General features: G+C 40.2%; 1 protein-coding gene across 6 annotated transcripts in view; it reads right to left on the bottom strand.

Moving 5' to 3' along the window:
- The window catches only part of slc25a22a (solute carrier family 25 member 22a), a 134,307-nt gene that overhangs the window by 66,171 nt on the left and 48,238 nt on the right, over positions 1 to 19,898 (bottom strand). For 4 of the 6 annotated variants that reach the window (XM_072591997.1, XM_072591996.1, XM_072591998.1 and 1 more), the window contains one exon: positions 12,371 to 12,488. In XM_072591997.1, the coding sequence (XP_072448098.1) occupies positions 12,371 to 12,390 (20 nt within the window). In that variant the 5' untranslated portion in view covers positions 12,391 to 12,488. Of the gene's footprint in view, positions 1 to 331; positions 450 to 12,370; positions 12,489 to 19,898 lie in introns of all 6 variants that reach the window. The other 2 variants (XM_072592001.1, XM_072592000.1) reach the window with 1 other exon arrangement.

The following is a 19,898-nucleotide window of genomic DNA, read 5'->3' as shown; positions in this document are numbered from 1 at the left end:
ATAGGGTTACACAGAGGAGCAGAAGGTAGCTCACAGAGCATAAACAGCAAATGGTATGACTGACATACTTTGAATTCATATGCTGATAGTGAAGTTGTGAACTCATTCCAATCAATAATGATCAGTTAATCTGCAATAAGCCCAGAACACAGGAAGGAAAATGTCAGTGAGGAGATCTTCAGAAAATATAGGTCCAAAGTCACCGTTTTCCTTCCAGAATACAACCTTAATCCCAATTATCGTGTCTCAAAACATTCGTTGAACTATCGCCCAAAATGTTATTTTCTGACAGAAATCTAGCTAGTTTGCATTTGAATTAATTAGTACTAACCGCTTCCATCGTCTCCACAGGGAGTCTGCTCCACAGATTGGTCACGTGCTCACTGAGATCTTCTATCTAACTTATCAACCCCTTGTAGTGTCCTGCACTGCGGGCCTTGACCTTTCACCTGGGTTTTGCAACAAAGAAAAGTACATTCTAGCTGACGTCAAGGTCTACCAAAATGCAGATATCATGATGTTCACCCCTTTAACATGGAATTTATGAAGAACGCTCAGTTTCACAATCCTATTTGGTTTCACTCATTTTGACCAAAGACTCAAAGTTGATCCCATCCAGCTTCAAAAGCTAGTAGCCTAAATTCAGCACCATCCTGGATTTAATGCTGAACTGTCAAAAATGCCATCTCATTATCAGCACTGCAGTCACAGTAATTTATCAGAAACATATTTCTGCCAACAATTACCCAGTGGAAACTAAACAACGCACAGCTTTGTAGGCGAGGAGGATCTGAAAATAGCCACCAGCATCTTAAAGAAATAGGAAAAGGAGGCAGTTATTAGCAGTTAAAGGTACAAGAACAGAAGAGGATGCTGCCCTTCTTAAACAGTGAAAGTACATGTAGATTTATTGGGACTGTAAACATTTTACTTCCTTGTTTAGGAATTTGTTTTTTTGTTGCAACTGGATTGATGCTCCAATGAGGAACATCAAAACTTCCACTGTACTTTTTGCAGTCTGTGCTAAACTGTTATGTTCCTGTTGCATTTCCTTGTACTTTATTCCTAAATTAGCTATATTTTTGAAAGACAAAAAAGTGAGAGCATGGGAACAGCAACTTCAATAGGAGGAGAGCTGACCAGCTTGAGGTGGACACTGCTGGTGGGGAAGAAGACCTGGCAGCAGAGAGCTCTTCCAACCTGTGTCGACCTGTCAGAGCCTAAATTCAACATTACAGGAAAACATGTAGGCCACTGGGTGGACATTTCTTCTGTGTCTCTGTTGATTGGTCAAGTACTTTAAATCAAGAGACATTATTGCAACTTGGTGAATTTGCTTCCAAAATATTGAACATCCAAATTAATTAACTGAAAAGAATAGAGATGGGTTGGACAGGGGTGTGTTACAGCTGTGTTTAGCCACACCAAATTTCTTGAAACCCTTTAAAGTTGCAATCAACTCCAGCAATGTAGGGGATGGAGCTGTGTTGGTGCAGCAGGATGAAGACAGAATTGAAAGGCCAATGGTTATTTTTCAAAGAAACTCTATATCCACTAGAAAAAAATACTCCAGCATCAAAAATTAGTTATTAAGTTTGTTACTGGCCTTACAACATTTTAATGTTTATGTTATGAACAATGTTTCAGAGACGGCGGTGTACACAGACCACAAATCACTCACCTTTTTGGAAAGGTTTAAAAGAGAAAAACATTAGACAATTCCATTGGAGTCTTACATTACAGACTTTTAAGTTAAGAACTGTAGATGTTGTGGGTCATAAAAATGTTATTGCAGATGTGTTATTTCAGGCTTAAAAGAAAATGTTTAGATAAAATAGAACTGGTATGGTCCAATGTTATATATGTATGCAGAATTAGTATCAAAGGTATAACTTGAGATCAATGACCTATGGAACTCACAACAATGGTGTTACGATTTAAAAGAGAAAAAAAAGGTTGGTGGTTAATATTTTCTGAAGGAGGGAGGTGTTACAAAGTTGTGTAGAATACTCAAATTGAAAGGCAGTATGTGGTCCCTTTAAGAGATTGTGCTTTGTCTGTGTGAGACAGTTTGCAAGCATTGTATAGACAGCCCCAAAATTGAAACTAGGTGTATCGAAGGGCCTTTCAGTTGGCAGGCCCAAAAAGCATTTTTAGGCAGACAACAGTGCAAATTCAGCCAATTAATTTAAAAGGGCACTTGGAGATTAAGGACCAATTAAATTCAAATCAGATGGTTTTGACAACCTGAAACCAAATCATATGATAAAGAATTTGATGTGTCTCTAAGTATGGTGTACAACAGAGAGGCAATTGGACAGAGAGCGGAGAGCCAACCTTGATCTGAAGGGGTGAAAACAAAGAGCCATCTGAGAAAGAAATACCGGCCTCTCACAAGAAGTCTCGACACTCTCTAAAAAGCACCATCTATAAAAGTACACGACACATTTAGTGCATATTCTTGACACCAGAAAATGACTGAGAAGGCATTTTGGACAGAAGAATTTGATGGAGAGAGATGTTCCGAATAGAAGAATTGCAGAGACAACATCCTGAACAGCAGATTCAGCGGAATGGAAGAGGAGCATTCTGGAGGATCCATTCTGTGTGAACTTTCAGAGACTATGTTATAAATTATTGTTCTTATGAATTGGATTTATATAAGTGTAATTTGTGTTACTGAAACAGCATACCTATTAGAATTTAGTTCAGTAACGGAATACAGTCACAGCAATGTACAGCATGGAAACAGACCCTTCGGTCCAACTCGTCCATGCTAACCAGATATCCCAACCCAATGCAGTCCCACCTGCCAGCACCCAGCCCATGTCCCCCCCAAACCCTTCCTATACATATACCCATCCAGATGACTTTTAAATGCTGTAATTGTACCAGCCTCCACCACTTCCTCTGGCAGCCCATTCCACACACAAACCATCCTCTGCGTGAAAAAGTTGCCCCTCAGGTCGCTTTTATATCTTTCCCCTCTCACCCTAAATCTACACCCTCTAGTTCTGGACTCCCCACCCAGGGAAAAGACTTCATCTATTTATCCTATCCATGTTCCTCATGATTTTGTAAACCTCTATAAGGTCACCCCCTCAGCCTCCGTCGCTCCAGGGAAAACAGCCCCAGCCTCTTCAACCTCTCCCTATAACCCAAATCCTCCAACCCTGGCAATATCCTCATAAATCTTTTCTGAACCCTTTCAAGTTTCACTACATCCTTCCAGTAGGTAGGAGACCAAAACTGCACACAATATTCCAGACTTTGCTCAAAAACTGCGTTAGTTGCCCAAGGAACTTAGCTCAGAGTTTATGATCTACAGGCACTGTGACTTGGGGTTTGTCACACCAGTTAGATTACTACAACATGGGGTCAGAGACAGAAGGGTGTGATTGCGAGTGAGGCAAGTGGGTACCCAAGATTTAGATTTGCAGTAGCCTCAGCCAGTGCCCTTGTCAAATGGAGTAAGCAATTCTTCCTCCTCTCTGGAGGACAGCATTCACTGTAGGGAGGATGAACAAGTAGTCACCATGGTCCATGGACAATTATCCAAAACATCATTCAAATGGTGGGAGAAAAAGAGGAATATGAAACAGGGGAAAGCATAATTAGGGAAACAGAAATTATTCTCTGCAGCAAAACAGAACATTCCAAAGGCTGTGTTGCCGACATGAGGCCAAGGTTCATGATATCTCTTCTGGGCTGGAGAGGCATTTGAAATGGACCTAGATGTGATTATCCATGTAGTAATAACAACATTCATAGAACTGGGAAAAAGGTTCTGCTGAATGATTATGAAATGTTGTGGCTAAGTTAAAATACAGAACCTAAAAAGTCAATCATTTCCTGATTACTATCTGAGTCAAGTGCAAATTATATAACTGGCGTTATCGATAAAGTTTTAAACTAATTAGCGATGGGGGATTGTTCAATTGAAGGAAGTTTCTAAAAAAAAAATCAAAAAGAAATGAGCGCTCAAAAGTGCAGACAAGTGAACTATCAAAGTGTGACAGGACAGGGTAGAAAATAGAAGCAGAAGAACACAGCAAAAATTAGAACACTGGTAAAAAGCCAGAACTCTTAATCTGAAAGTATGCAACTTTTATAACAAGATAGATGAGTTGAAGGCACAAAGGAGCTGGGGTAGCTTTGTTAATGAAGGACAGTATCAGTGTGCTTGTAAGTAATGATATAGTGATATATTGTGCAGTGGAGTCAGTTTGAATTGATGTAATGAATGACAAGGGAAAGGTGTCACAGTGAGCAGTGTCTATCATCCCCCGAAGAGTTGCCTCACAAAAGTCAAATATCTATGAGGTAATAAAAGTGGGATGTAAGAAGCATACTACAGTTGTCACGGATGATCTTAATCTGCTTACTGACGGGACAAATCAGACAGGCAAGGAAATGCAGAAGATGAATCTGTAGAGTGCATTAGGGAGTATTTCTTAGAGCAGTACATTGCAAAAACTACCCAGGAGAAGGCTACTTTAGGTCTAGTGATGTGAAGTGAGAGAGGATTAATAAGAGATCTCATAGTTAAGGATCCTCTAGGCGGTCACAATCACAACATGCTTGACTTGGGACCTGACGCTCCCTCCTTCAAACAGGTGTCCTCAACTTGACGAAGGGCAATGACAGAGGCATGAACAAAGAGCGGTCTAAAGTAGACTAGGAAAAAGGGACAGTAAGCTGATGAGCAGTGGCAGACGTTGAAACAGATATTTCCAAATGCTCAGCAAAACTTTATTCTGGTCAAAAAGATTGACTTGCTGAGAAAGATGATCCACCTGAGGTGAACAAAGGCAGTCAGGAGAGTATTCAAAGGGGTGAAAACAAGTAGGTCGTCAGAGGATTCAGAATTGTTTTTTGGAACTCGAAGTAGATGACATAAAAGCCAATAAAGAGGGAGAAGAATAACTATAAAAGTAAATATAAAAACAAACAGCAATATCTTCTGTGGATATGTTCAAAGAGAGTAGCTGAAGCATTTTTGGGACCCTTGAAGGATGCAGATCGGGAATTAATAACAAGAAACAGGAAAATGGCATATAATTTGAACCAACATTTTGGATCAGTCTTCATGGTAGAGCACACCATAAACACCCCAAAGATAACAGATAAGCAGAGTGCTCATGGGAGAAAAGATCTTGATACCATCTCTATCACAAGGGACAAAGTAATTGAGAAACTAAGGGGAATAAAGGCAGACAAATGTGCATCAAAGTGTTTTAGGTGAAATACTCCTGAACTCATTGAATTTCATAAGGGTTCCAGCACTTTTGAAAACTGCTAGTGTGACACCTCTGTTCAAGAACATGAGGAAAGTGAACTATAGGCGTTAGTCTAAAGTCTGTTGTCATTGGGAAAGTGCTAGAATCCACTATTGAGGAAGGAATAACAGAATATGTGGAAACATTTAAGGCAATGAGAGTCAATATGAACTTTGTGAAACAGAATTCATGCTTGATAAATGTGCTAGAGATCTTGGAGGATATATTAAGAAAAGTTAAGAAAGGGGAAGTGGTAAACTTAACTGTATTTGAATTTTCAGAAGGCATTCAATAAGGTACATAAAAAGGTACAGAATATGCAACATCCCCACTGATACATGGAATTGTTTGCCCTAAACTGCAGAAGAAGCATCTGCAAAAGGAGCATCTGCAAAAGAGCCACCTACTTTGAGCTTCACTGAGACTAAACATAATCAGTGGCAAGACCAGGCACAATCCAAAAGCGTCCCACTCACCTGCAGGATAGTCTGTGGCTTGAAGACTAGAAGATTCAGCTACTGCAAAACGACTGCTCTCACTTCTATTTCCACTTCCCCCATCCCACTCCCCCCTCCCACACCATCCACCCAAAAGAAGGAGTGGAAGCAAGTCAGCCTTGATCCTGCAGGCCATATACACTTAATGGTAAGGTCTTGGGGAGTGTTGCTGAACAAAGAGACCTTGAAGTACAGGTTCATAGCTCCTTGATAGTAGAGTCACAGTAGACAGGATAGTGAAGAGAGCGTTTGGTATGCTTTTCTTTACTGGTTAGAGCATTGAGTATAGGAGTTGGGAGGTCTTGTTGCATCTGTACAGGAAATTTGTTGGACCACTTTTGGAATATTATATGCAATTCTGGTCTCCATCCAAAAGGAAGGATGCTGTGAAACTCAGAAAAAAATCTACAAGAATGTCGCCAGGTTTGGAGGGTTTGAGCTGTAGGGAGAGGCTGAACAGACTGGGGTTGTTTTCCCTGGAGCCTCAGAGGTTGAGGGGTGACCTCATTGAGGTTTATAAAATTATGAGGGGCATGGATAGGTTAAATAAACAAGGTCTTTTCCCTGGGGGGGGGGGAGGAAAGAGTCCAGAATAGAATGGCATAGGTTTAGGGTGAGAGAGGGAAAAATTTTAAAAGGGACCTTAGCAGCAACACTTTCATGCAGAGGGTGGTATGTGTATGGAATGAGCTGCCAGAGAAACTGGAGGAGACTGGTACAGTTATACCATTTAAAAGACATCTGGATGGGTATATGAATAGGAAGGGTTTAGAGGGATATGGGCCAATTGCTGGCAAATGGGACCAGATTAGGTTAGGATATCTGGTCAGCATGGACGAGTTGGACCAAAGGGTCTGTTTCCATGCTGTATATCCTTATGACTCTGCTCTGGTCCCTAGGCATCAAGACAGCCCATAAACCTATTACCACACTCATACAACTACTGATGAATTTCAAGGACCCCGTACCCACAGCCAACAGAACAAATATATACCCCGCAAGGACTGCAACAAACATTACATTTGATAAACCGGCAGGAAACTAGCCACCAGGATACATGAGCACCAACTAGTCACTAAAAGACATGACCAATTATCATGCACACAGATGAAAAGAGACGCCAGTTCGATTGGGACAATGCATCCAACCTGGGCCAGGCCAAACAAAGACACGCATGGGAATTCAAACCAGAACTCCATTAACACATAGATCTGGACTCCATTTACCAACCTCTCAGAAACAGAACCGGACATAATATCACACTCAACAACAAACCAAGGCACATAAATAGCAAGCGGGGCAGAACACTAATGCTTCATCAGAGGCTCACTGATGATGTTACCTAGCATAGGTGACGAAATGTCTGAAACCAAACCCATCAGCTCAGCGACAAACTGATCCACAGCCTGAGCTACTGATCTTCTCCAAAATCTCAAACTGATATAACGGCATTTGATGTAGTTCAAAAGAGATGAATTCGCCTTGCTCCTGGGAAGAAAACTGTTTACTTATCAAGGATGGCTAAACTAGTTTGGCCTTTATTCATTGGTGTTTAGAAGAACAAGGGGTGATCGTCTTGAATGCAAAATTCTGAGGGGACTTCATAGGGCAGACGTTGAGTAAATGTTTACACTAATAGGAGAATGTTGAACTAGGGAGAGTTACAGAATAAGGGAACACTCATTTAAGAGTGAGAAATGATTTTCTTTTCCTAGAGGTGAGTGATTGCCTGGAATTGTTTACCCCAGAGTGTTATAGAGCTTAGATCACAAAACATTCAAAAGAAGAAGTAAATAATTGATTTTTTTTTAAACTATCAGGACACTGAGGACTATGCAGTGGTGGCAAAAATTGGAGTGGAGGCCTGGGACAGATGAGTCATGATCTTAGGGTAGATGCAGGAAGGCTGTTCCCAATGACCAGAGAGTGCAGAACAAGGGATCACAATCTGAGGATACAAAGTAAGCCATTTTGGATTAAGGTGAGTGGAAATTTCTTCCAGAGTGTGGTGAGTCTGTGGACTTCCCTATCACGCAAAGTGTTGAGGCAAAAACATTAAGATGTTTTCAAGGAGGAGACAGATATAGTTCATAGGTCTAGAGGGATCAAATTGTACATGCCCCGACCAATGAATGCAAGCATGCAATTCAACCCCTTATTCACTTGTTAAGCCACTTTCAAGGAAATGTGCACCTGTACGTCTAGATCCCTCTATGTTGACGCTACTAAAGGTTCTGCCATTTACTGTATATGTCTCTCCTGGATTAGATCTCCCAAAATGGACCATCTCTCATTTATCCAGATTAAACTCCATCTGCCATTTCCCCCACCCAAGTCTCTAGCATATCTATATCCTCCTGTATCCTCTGGCAATCCTCCTCACGATCTGCAGTTTCCCAAATCTTTGATCTTTGTCATCCACTAATTTATTAACGAGGCCACTTACATTCTCATCTAAATCATTTGTTTACGTATAACAAACAATAGGGGTCCGAGCAGGATTCCTGTTGAACATCACTTGTGACAGATCTGTAATCCGGAAAAACACTCCTACACTCTGTGGCCTCTGTATTCTTTGACCCAGCCAATTCTGTATCCATCTTACCAGCTCACAGCAAATTCTATGTGTCTTCACTTTTTGGATCAGCCTGCCATGAGGGTCTTTGTCAAGAGTTTTGCTAAAGTCCACATAAACAGCATCTACCACCATACCCTCTATCATTTTGGCACACTCAAAAAAACTCAATCAAGTTTGAGAGACATATCCTTCACCACACAAAGTCACTAAAATGCCCATATTTTTCCCAACGAGTAAATCGTATCACTTAAGAAGCTGCTCCAATAATTTCCCTTCCACTGTCCTAAGGCTCACCAGCCTGTCATTGCCCAAGTTACCTATGATTCCCCTCTTAAACAAATGAACAATGTTGGCTATTCTCTATCCCCGGGACCTCTCATGTGATTAAACAGGATACAAGGCTCCAGACATTTCTTCACCTGCCTCCCTCAACATTCTGGGATAGATTCCATCAGGTCCTGGGGACTGGTCTACCTTAATTCTTTTCAAAACACCTAACACCACCTCCCTTTCTTTTATTGACATGCTCTAGAATTTCAACAGATCCCTCTCTAGACTCATTATCCACCATGTCCTTCACGTTTAGGAATACCGATGCAAAGTATTCTTTAAGGACCTCCACCACTTTCTCCGGCTCAAAGCATAAAATCTCTCCTTGGTCCTTGAATAAACCTATCCTTCCCCTAGCTACCAGCCTGTATAAAACACCATGGGACTTTTCCTTAATCCTGAAGCCAAAGACATTTCGTGGCTGCTTTTAGCCCACCTAATTCGTTGTTTGACTTCTTTCCTACTAACTTTGCATTCTTGAAGGGCACTGCCTGTCTTCAGTTTCTTATACATTTACATATGCTTCCTTTTTCTTTTTGATGAAGCTCGCAATTTTTTTTGTCATCCATATCCTTTAGGTTACTGAGTTGCATGATCAGCCATGAACACGTTTAATGGTGTAGCAGGCCGATAGGACTGAATGACCCACTTCTGCTCCAATTCTCTATGTTTCTGTATCTCTTTGCCAATGTTTCTCTTCTCTTCTAATACTTGATCATCTTGTCCTGCTTCATATCCCAAAAGCAGCACTCAAAGATCGCTTTGGAACAAAAGCATAATAATCAAAAAATTCGCTTTAACATTCTCGAAAAACACTGTCCCCCACCTTCCCTTTAAACTATTGCTATTCCAATTTAAAATTGAATCATTTAAGACCCCAATTATCACATCTCAGGGTTTCTATACCTCTCCAAGACCCTTTGGTTGGTGGCCTATTGAACACATGTAGAAGTATAATGACACTCTCCCATTTCTTAGCTCTAATGAAGTAGATTCTGTCCTTGATCTAGGCAAGGCATCCTCTCTATCTCCAGAACTGGAATATACTCCTTAATCAGAACAATTACAACTGCTCCTTTCTCATCTTTTCTGAACATTGTGCATCCACGAATACCAAGTATCCAGTCCTGCTCTCTTTTGAGCCGTATCTCCATTTTCACCACAATATCACATACTTATTCAAAAGAAAATATCACACTGCGCAGGAAATGGTGCCATTTTAAAGGCTGCGGGAAGGGAAGTGGGGGAAGAGGAGATCAGATGAAGCTCATATCTGAATTTAACCATCACCGGCATCATTACTGACATAGATTAACTAAAACATGTGAAATATTCAATTTCTGAGCAACAATTTGCTGACTACAAAAATTCACTGCAAGAGAAGTAGTTGAGAGACGCTATCGGCATCTTTTCCACAGGTTAGATTCCCTACAATATACAATACAATATTCCCTACATTTGGCCCAACACCGATCCTCCAAAGAGTAACCCACCTAGACCCATTCCCTTACCCTATGTTTACCTGACTAATGCACCCAACACTGTCAGAAATTTAGCATGGCCCGTTTACCTGACCTGCACATCTTTGGATTGTGGGAAGAAACCGGAACACTGGAGGAAACCCATGCAGACACGGGGAGAACACCGACAGACAGTTGCCCGAGGTGGGAATCAGACCCGGGTCCCTAGTGCTGTGAGGCAGCTGTGCTAACCACAGTGCAAGCAACATTTAATATATTAAATAAAAAGCTAGGTAAAATCCTCCCTAGAAGGTAGTCAGGTAGTCCAAGAGGAATACACCAAGTAAATCATGTATAAATTATTTCCTTGTGATGCTGTGCTGGGCCTATTCAAAAACTGAACAAATCAGAAAATTATTAACATGGTTATAACCCAAACAATGTCTTCCCAATTGTTTGCTCCTGTGATTATTTAGTAGGATAGCTTACCATATGTTGTTACATTGATCAGGAGCAATTGAAATTTACTCTCTATTTCACTGTCAAATTATGAGAGACTCTTGTTTAATTTGAAATCTTTTTATCTCTTTGGGGGAAAATGAATTAATTGATAAAATAGATTATTCAGTGATAAATTAATTCTGATAAGACAACAGGTTAGATTCCAGCGCATGATTTGAATACAGATTAACAGAAATTCAAATGAAGCGATCTTCAATTAATAGAAGCAAACTGTAGACAATAACATCCAAGATGCTACAGTTAATGGTGCAGAGTTAGTGTCCCTGCATCTGAGCCAGGAGACCTGGCTTCAAGTCCCACCTACTCCAGAGGTGTGCAAAAACAATTCTAGGCAGGTTGATTAAAACAATATCTACAGTTAGTTATTGCCCTTGGGTTCAGCAGAAGATAAGTCAGTTGATAAGGCAGGAGAAGAAGTGAAGTTTCACATGATGCACTGAAACTGGTTTAAAACCAAAGGTGTTACAGGTCAGGTGGGGGGGGTGGAAACACTTGATAGTGATGGCTTCCACAGTGGAACAGATGATCAACAGTCACTGAATAGGTTTACATGTGAACAATAGGCAGGATGAATCAATATCACTGAACGTATCATAGCAATGTGTGCTAGCACTTTGGAGGAGATAGAAGTGGAAAGACTAAAGGATGAAGTTCTATCTAGAGTTAAAACAAAAAATAAATCCACAGACAGAATCTAAACCTTTACCAGTCAGAACGTAATTACTTAATTATTCATTTTAGATGGAATATATTTCCATTCTAATCTTGAAGAATGTTCAGGATATATTGTTATTATTTGTAAACCTGCATTCTAAAGTGAACAGAACCATGTATACCCTCAAGTGTGACTTCCATTTCCATACTGTATATGCATTAAGAAGGGAAAACATAGTCAGTTCACTTTTGAGTTATGACAACAACAATTCATGTGGAGATTTGTTTGCAAGCATTTTAAAATGGAGAATCATGGGTGAATCTGTGCTTTAGAAACAAGATTTGAAGATAGAACAAGATTAGGCTGCTGCCTAGCAATAAGGTATCCGATTGCAAAGACAGAATCACCCCGAAAGAGAGGCAGGACATTCAGAGAAAATGGCCTGCAACAGGAGCAACAAAATTTCAGTTTCTTAAACACAGTCAGGGCAAAAGAAAAGAAGCGGCTTTAACAGTAAGAGACAAGATCGAGAGAGACAAAACTTAGAGGAGGAGTGTAAGGAACCCATGTTTAAAAAAAAATAGATAAGTGAGTTGCATTAGCACTTTAAGGGTCTCAAGAAGAGGTAGGAACCAAAAAAGGTGAACATTAAAATCTACTGAAAAGAAACCAATTACAGCCCTACCCACTGAGCAAGGAACTTTAAAGTGAAAGCAAGGCAATCATTCACTGAAGCCTGAGAATCTGCAATATTTATTTCAGATTTTTGTAATAAGACTGTCAAATATTTCTTGTATTTTTTTTGTCATTTACAATAAACTTTGATGCTCTTTTGTGAAAAAGTACATTGGCAGCCTTTTCTGAATGTGCTCAGTGACTCATCATTATCCTAGTAAACAAATTGGAAAAAATAAAGCTTGTGGCATGTCATGCTAGAGTTCACTGTCGGATCTGACTTGTCCAATATTACCATTAGCTGAAATTATTGTCAAAAAAATGTTTCAACTGTGAAGATAACATCAATGTAATCTGATGTAATCACAACATACCTGATTTGTTTATCAGCCATTTAATTCAAACCACAAGCCCTCTGTGGGAAGAAAAGATTCTTCAAATCCAGAAAGTAGATCCTCAAATGAAGTTGGGTTATTTTCTTAACTCTGTTACCTGTAAAGAGAAGGAAGCCAAATCAGAAAACTTAACAGTAAAAATGAAAGAAACCAAATTGCTTACTGAACATTAAATAGATACAGTGCTCAGGCTATATTCTCATCTACATTTTTCACATTCATACAATCCTGTAATGTTATATATAGTAAGCTGAGCTAATTTACACATGACCTGTAGTATTCTAATTTTCTAAGAAAGGAATATTTTGCCATTTCATGCAATATTTTTAAGTTACTGTATCAAGAGTGAATAAATGAAATTCTTTCTATAATCAGTACTGTCCAACAGCCCATGAATCAGTCCACTGTTCAGGGAAGCCTGTAAATGAAATGGTTTCACTCAGATTGAGTGCTTCTTTTATCACATTTTACAGAAGGCTAGTAGCAACATGTGGCAGAAAAGTAAACAGATGGGACTCAGCAGGAAATTCTAAGAGGATGCCATCTTTTGTTCACATTTGACATTGACTGGAATTGTGACGTGAAGCAAGACACTTAGATGGCTAACATTGTGGGGTTTCAAAAATCCCCTTTTCAATTAGTTGTGCTCTGGTGGAATCCTGAATATATGCAAAATGAGATTTTATTTGTATATAATGCTGAGGTACAGCTGCTTTCCTTTTGAGTAGTGAGCCAAATCCAAAACTCTACCGAAACGTTCATCATTGTCACATACCAGTCTTGTTTTCTGAGTGGTCTGTGATCTAAAAATTTGTAGAAACTCACATATAGCCCTTATTCAGTAAGTGCTCCAATTTAAAAGCAACCAGCAGCATAGCTATATGTTTTAAACAAGTTAAAATTGTAGCTTACTGCACAACTATTTCTGAAAGTTATATTTGTAATATGTGACAAAGTAATTAGCTAAAATGCAGGGAGAAGTATTTATAAGCAAAGAGAAAAGATGGAGTTGGGAGGTCATGTTGCTGCTGTACAGGACATTAGTTCGGCCACTTTTGGAATATTGTAAGCAATTCTAGTCTCCCTCCTGTAGGAAGGATGTCATGAAACGTGAAAGGCTTCAGAAAAGATTTAAAAGGATGTTGTCAGGATTGGAGGAGTTGAGCTACAGGGAGAGACTGAACAGGCTGGGGCTGTTTTCCCTGGAACGTGGAGGCTGAGGGTTGACTTTATAGGGGTTTATAAAATCATGAGGGGCATGATAGGGTCAATAGACAAAATCTTTTCCCTGGGATAGGAGAGTCCAGAATTAGAGGGCATAGGGTTTCGGGTGAGAGGAGAACAATTTAAAAGGGACCTAAGTGGAACTTTTTCACACAGAGTGGTGCATGTATGGAATGAGCTGCCAGAGGAAGTATTGGACGTTAGTACAATTACAACATTTGAAAGGCATCTGGATGGGTATCTGAACAGGAAGGGTTTAAGGGATATAGGCCAACTACTGGCAAATGGGACGAGATTAGGCTGGGATATCTGGTTGACAGGGACAGGTTAGATGGAAGGGTCTGTTTCCATGCTGTACATCTCTATGAGTCTATGTGTATGAAGAAAATAGGAGATCATTCCCTCCGACCAGTGCCTGGTTTGCATGATCATCTTTCCAAAGCAAATAGGTTGAAACCTCAAAAATCAGTTTCAGAAGGTGTGATGCTTTCTCTAGTCCAATAGTTGGAGATTACAGAGGAGAACAAGTCATAGAAGTGAGTGTAGTGTCTTCTGTGTCACCTCTACTGTACAGCAGGTTGTGGTAATCTGATTTGGTGCAGCACTCACGACCTTCTTCTGTCTCCCAGTTGAAAAGTCATGGTTGCTTCACAATGACTCTGTTCAGGTGATCCACTTCAACATGACCTTGTTGAACTAGCAATATTGCAACTAATCAAAATGGCTGCAAGCGTAAATTTTGATAAATTCACTACTTCACAAAGCAAAGTCAATTTTGCTGGATCTCTTTGTGACATCCCTCCAGTTTGCTGCTCAATATAGAGAGTCAGAGTCCTACAGCATGAAGGCAGGCCCAAACTGATCAATGCCAACCAAAATGTCCCCCCACGCTAACCCCATTTCCCTGCACTTGGCCCATATCCTTCTATGCCTTTCCTATCAACATATTTGTCCAATTCTTTTAAACATTGTTAATGTATCCACCTCAACCACTTCTGCAGGTAGCTCATTCTATGCGTGTACCACCCTGTGTAAAAAAAAAGTTGCCTTTTATTCTTTCCCCTCTAATCCTAGATTCCCAAACCCTAGCAAAATGACTGAGTGAGTTCACCCTATCCATGCCCCTCATGATCATATACAATTCTCTAAAGATTCTCCCTCCCCCAGCCCCCCACCCCCCCCCACCTCAGTCTTCTTTGCTGTATAGAAAAAAGTCCTAGCTGGTCCAACCTTTCCCTATAACTCAGACTGTTGAGTCCTGGCAACATCCTTGTAAATTTCTTCTGCAGTCTTTCCAGTTTAATAACATTCTTCCTATAGCAAGGTGACCAAAACTGAACACAATACTCCAAGTGCAGCCTCAACAACAGCCTGTACACCTGCAACATAACTTCCCAACTGCTATACTCAGTGCCCTAATTGATGAAGGCCAGTGTGCCAAAAGCCTTCTTCACTGCACTGTCTATCTGTGACTCCGCTTTCTGAGAACCGTGCACCTGAACTCCAAAGTCCCTTTGTTCCACTGATCTCCTTATTCACCATGAAACACCTACCTTGATTGGACTTTCCAAAATACAAGACTTCACACTTATCGCTCTGAAATTCCATTTGCCATCTCCCATATGATCAAGTTCCTGCTGCAATTTCTGATAATCTTGCTCACTGTCCATGATACCACTTATTTTAGTAACAGAAGCTTTGGAGTTTTTACATTTTTGGAAAGATCAATGGACCATTTTACTCCTCAGATTATTTAATTACTTTTTGTGACTGCTTCTCGACATAGTACGAAGATAATCTGATTTTTGCTGAGTCCATGAGAGACATCTCTGGCTTGGGGGCCATTTTTTTGAGACTTGTTGTGTCCATTTTAAAAACAGGCAAGTTTTTTTTCACAAAATATAAATTAAGCAAACATTTATGTTACATGCCACCAAATACTAGAGTTCTCATTCCAGTACAGCTAAATCATAGCATTCCTTCCTCTACATTTCTGCTGAACCCCAGAATTGTGATTTCAATTCTGAAAAAACTCTAGGACTATGCCTTCTATATTGTTAAGTCACAGGAGAAGGACAGCAGTGGGAAGTGCTTAGATCACTTGAGAGACACCTTGTATGGCTCTTGTGGCATAGTGGTAATGTTCCTACCTCTGAGCTAGGATACCTGGGATCAAGTCCCAACTGCTCCAGAAGTGTGAAATAACATCTCTGAACAGGGTTGATGAGAAAATATATAAATAGAACCTGCTCAGATATTAGGTTAGCAAGTAGGAGGTAGACATTTTTAATATTTCTTTCTGTAAATTAACCAACTATTGGGGAAAAGGATTTGTGTCAAGCTTCATACTTTACCCATCTCATTTAAGATCCTTTTATTAATGCCTTCACAGCTGCCAAAGCCTCAAAGACATCAAATTTCTGGTAAATGGCAATCTACTTTCATGTTTAGCTAAAATGTCAAGTACTTGCTTTCAATTTTCAATCATTTGTATGCCATTTAACAAAAAAGACTGGGCCAATGATAAAAACAAAATATTCTCTCAGGGCATGTGAGCAAACAGTGCATAGATTGACAGGCTTTACAGAACATTGACCAGAGGACAGAATTTAATTCCCAAACCATCAATACAGTTCTCCAAGGCAAGTGCAATAGTATTGGAAAATTATTCAGTCACCATGAACCCACAGGGTCTCCTGGTTCACGCCCAACGTTATTAAATTTCATATCGTTCAGTGCACTGCAATCATGTAATTTACGTTAAAATACACTGGTGCCACCTATACAGAAAGCACCACAGATTTATTTGGATCTGAACTGATGAAGTGATCATCCATCTGGCAAGTTATCATACACTGCTAACCCATCTAGAAGTAATACTCCAAAGAATGAGTGTTCAAATCCCACTGCGGTCATTGTTTGAAAACAGAACTCAAATTAAATAAGAAATCTGCAACTAAGTTGGCAATGAAGCTGTCAGATTGTCATTCAAAAATGAGCTCATGCATATCCTTAAAAGCAGTGGTTCTTATAGGAGGGTCCACTGACCTCAGAGCACAGAGGAGCAGGACTGAACAGTACACAGTATCAGCAACTCAAATAAATATGTTTTCGTGTAAGCATTATTTCAAGTTTTATTTTTAATGTAGCACTTTTATATCAGACATATTATATATCATAAGTTAGATGCCAGAAGCAGTTAGTACTATCTCCCTTGAAAAGGGTCCAATAGCCAAAAGAGAATCACTGCTTTAGAGAAGTTGTTCTACTGTTCTGTCAATTTGGTCTATTTGTGATGCCTGGATCATACGTACATGATAGATTCTTAAGTGTTTCATCAGGTATTCAATTGTATTAAACTGTAACAACATTACTGCTGACATTGCTCCACACAAACATGGTTCGAGATCACCTCTACTGCTTCATCAAGGAGAGGAAATCAATGCTAGCCTTCTCAGAGAAGCTCATACTCCACAGATTATATACTTTAGGTACAAGCACAGGAGATTTGATAAGTGTTTCAAAATCATGAGAGGGTTGGAAAGAGTATATCATGAGAAGCCGTTTTCACTCATTCGAGATAAAAAGACAGGATGGCATAGATTTATCAGATGCACATATGTAGCAAAGGTGGTCTGAGAAAATATCATGTTCACACAGAGACAACAAAATGAAAGGTGTTGGAGAATTAACTCCTACCATTTCTATGCATCTACTGTTGGAGTCAGATAGAAGATGATCATACTGCCAATAGTGTGAGAACAGTTCATCAATTTGACCTCCAGGGAACACAACCTCTTACATCAACACAGCGTTTCTCTAGATTCTGGTAAGAACAGAAAAGTGGTTTGGCATAAGGCGCGTGCAAGCTTTTCATCTCTCTCTCTCTGTCTCCGTCTCTCTCGAGTAACCACAGTGATTTAGGTAAGCAATTGTGGCTGATTGCAGAACTGTACCTAGTGTTCTGCCATAAGGTGCTTCTGCAACACAACTACTCTGTACTGCCAAACTAAAATTCAATATTTCAACACTGCCCTTGTTCTTCCCAATTAATCCTGCAGCGAGTACTCACCTTCCAACTCCCCAAAGCCTGTTCACCATCGACAAGGTGGAAATCAGGAGTGCGATGGAATATTCCCCACCTCTCTGGATCAGTGCAGCTACAACACTCTAAAACTTGACAGCATCCAGGACAAAGCGCTCTGTTTGATTGGCACCCATGCACAAACATTCACTTCCTCCACCACAATGCTCAGTAGCAGCAGTATGTACCATTTACAACATGTACTGCAAAACATCACCTTGGTACCTACCAAACCAACAACCACTACCATATGCAAAAGGTCAAAAGCAGCAGAAATATGGAAACACTGCCACCTGCAAGTTCTCCACCAAGCCATTCACATTCCAGGCTTGGATGTTCTTTCCACTGTCACAGCATTAAGTGAAAATGAACCTTCCAGCTCAGCAAGCAAACTTACATCCAGAATTGCATTAAAACCTTGTAATTCACTATCCAACCATATTTTGTTTGTACCTACAACAAATAGACTGCAGCAGTTCAAGGAGGCAGCTCACCACATTTACAACTCGGGATAGGCATGAGTACCAGCCTAGTCTAATGAAGACCTTATGCCCAAAACGCTGATTCTCCTGCTCCTCGGATACTGCCTGACCTGCTGTGCTTTTCCAGCATTGCACTCTTGACTCTAATCTCCAGCATTTGCAGTCCTCACTTCCTCCTAGCAATACCCACATGCTCTGAATGAATATAAACTATAACATTGTGAAATTAAAAAGGTTGAAATACCAAAAACAGACTATCGTCAATGCCGCTTGAATTTACTACAGTCTGGGAAGGGCTCAGGGATGATATCTGGTTAGTGTTGACTCGTGTGAGGATAGGGGTAACACAACAATCTCAATGCCCTTGTTGAGAGAGTGGAAGGTAGAATGTAGAAACTGAAAGTAACAGTTAGTTATGATTCTGCGAACTGGTCAAAATTAGTCAATCATATCTCAGAGTACAGCTGAGATCATACTTCAAGCTGAGCAACCTTAATAGTTACGATTAAGGTTTAGGAAAAGCTTGGGGGAAAAAAAACAACATCTTTACCTTTATTCCAGTGCACTGCTTTGAAGCATTTTCAAACAAAATTTGATAAAAGTCATAGGATGAAATGTTGGCATAGATGCCCGAATGTTTTGTCAAACAGGTAGGTCCAGAATGGTAAAGAGAGAGGATTAGAGAGGTATAGCAAGGGAATTCACATTCTAAGGCCAAAACGATTTAAACCACAGCTGACAATGGTGGACTCAGTGAAGTATGGGATGCACAAGTCACCAACATTGAACAACTACAGATAACTCAAGGGGTTGCACAAAGGGTGAAATCACAGAGACAAACAGGGGGTGAAGACAGGATAGAATTTCAAAACAAAAATGATTTTAAAAAAAAATCAAGGTAATACTTGTCTGAAACCAACATGCACTGGGATGCTGATGAAAACGTCTTGGTGTGAGATACGCTATGGGCATAGATCTCTGTGCTAAAGAAGGTAAAACGCTGAAAAGGTAAAACTTGGCTTGTATTGAAAATCATGATGTCTAAGGTAACAATGGCACAGTTGAATGTTTCAGCTTTGATGGACTTGGTCTTCTCAACATTTAGTTGGAGGAACTTTCTGTTCATTCTGTTGTGGATGTCAGTAAAGCAGTGCAATAAATTAAAGACAGTGGAGTGTTCAAGAGATGCATTGGGTAGATGGAGCTGGGTGTCAACAGTGTAGATTTGGAAACTGGTACTATACTTATGGACGATGGCGCTAAATGGCAGCTTGTAGACGAGAAGTAAGAGATGGTCAAGGGAAGATTCTTTGGGTCACCAGAGCTAACCAGACAAGACATCACTGTGGTTGGTATCACTGGCTATGACTGCTTAAATAAGCATGACGGAAGTGAGAAAAGCCCTACCCAGCTGGGTAAAGTGGAGAGGCATTGAAGATGGACAGTGTGGTCAATCTTGCCAAAGGCTACAGACAGGGTGAATAGGGATGGTTGACCATTAGCACACGGGCTATTTTTTGTGACAAACCATTTTGATACCGGGAGCAATTAAGATCTGGAGATGCCGGTGTTGGACTGGGGTGTACAAAGTTAAAAATCACACAACACCAGGTTATAGTCCAACAGGTTTAATTGAAAGCAAACTAGCTTTCGAAGCTAGTCTGCTTCTACTATCATCTGATAAAGGAGCGATGCTCCGAAAGCTAGTGTGCTTCTA

This window comes from Chiloscyllium punctatum, chromosome 22 (assembly GCF_047496795.1).
Source record: "Chiloscyllium punctatum isolate Juve2018m chromosome 22, sChiPun1.3, whole genome shotgun sequence".
NCBI lineage: Eukaryota > Metazoa > Chordata > Chondrichthyes > Orectolobiformes > Hemiscylliidae > Chiloscyllium > Chiloscyllium punctatum.
Note: the sequence above shows the minus strand (reverse complement) of the source record. Positions and strands in the feature narration are given on the sequence as shown.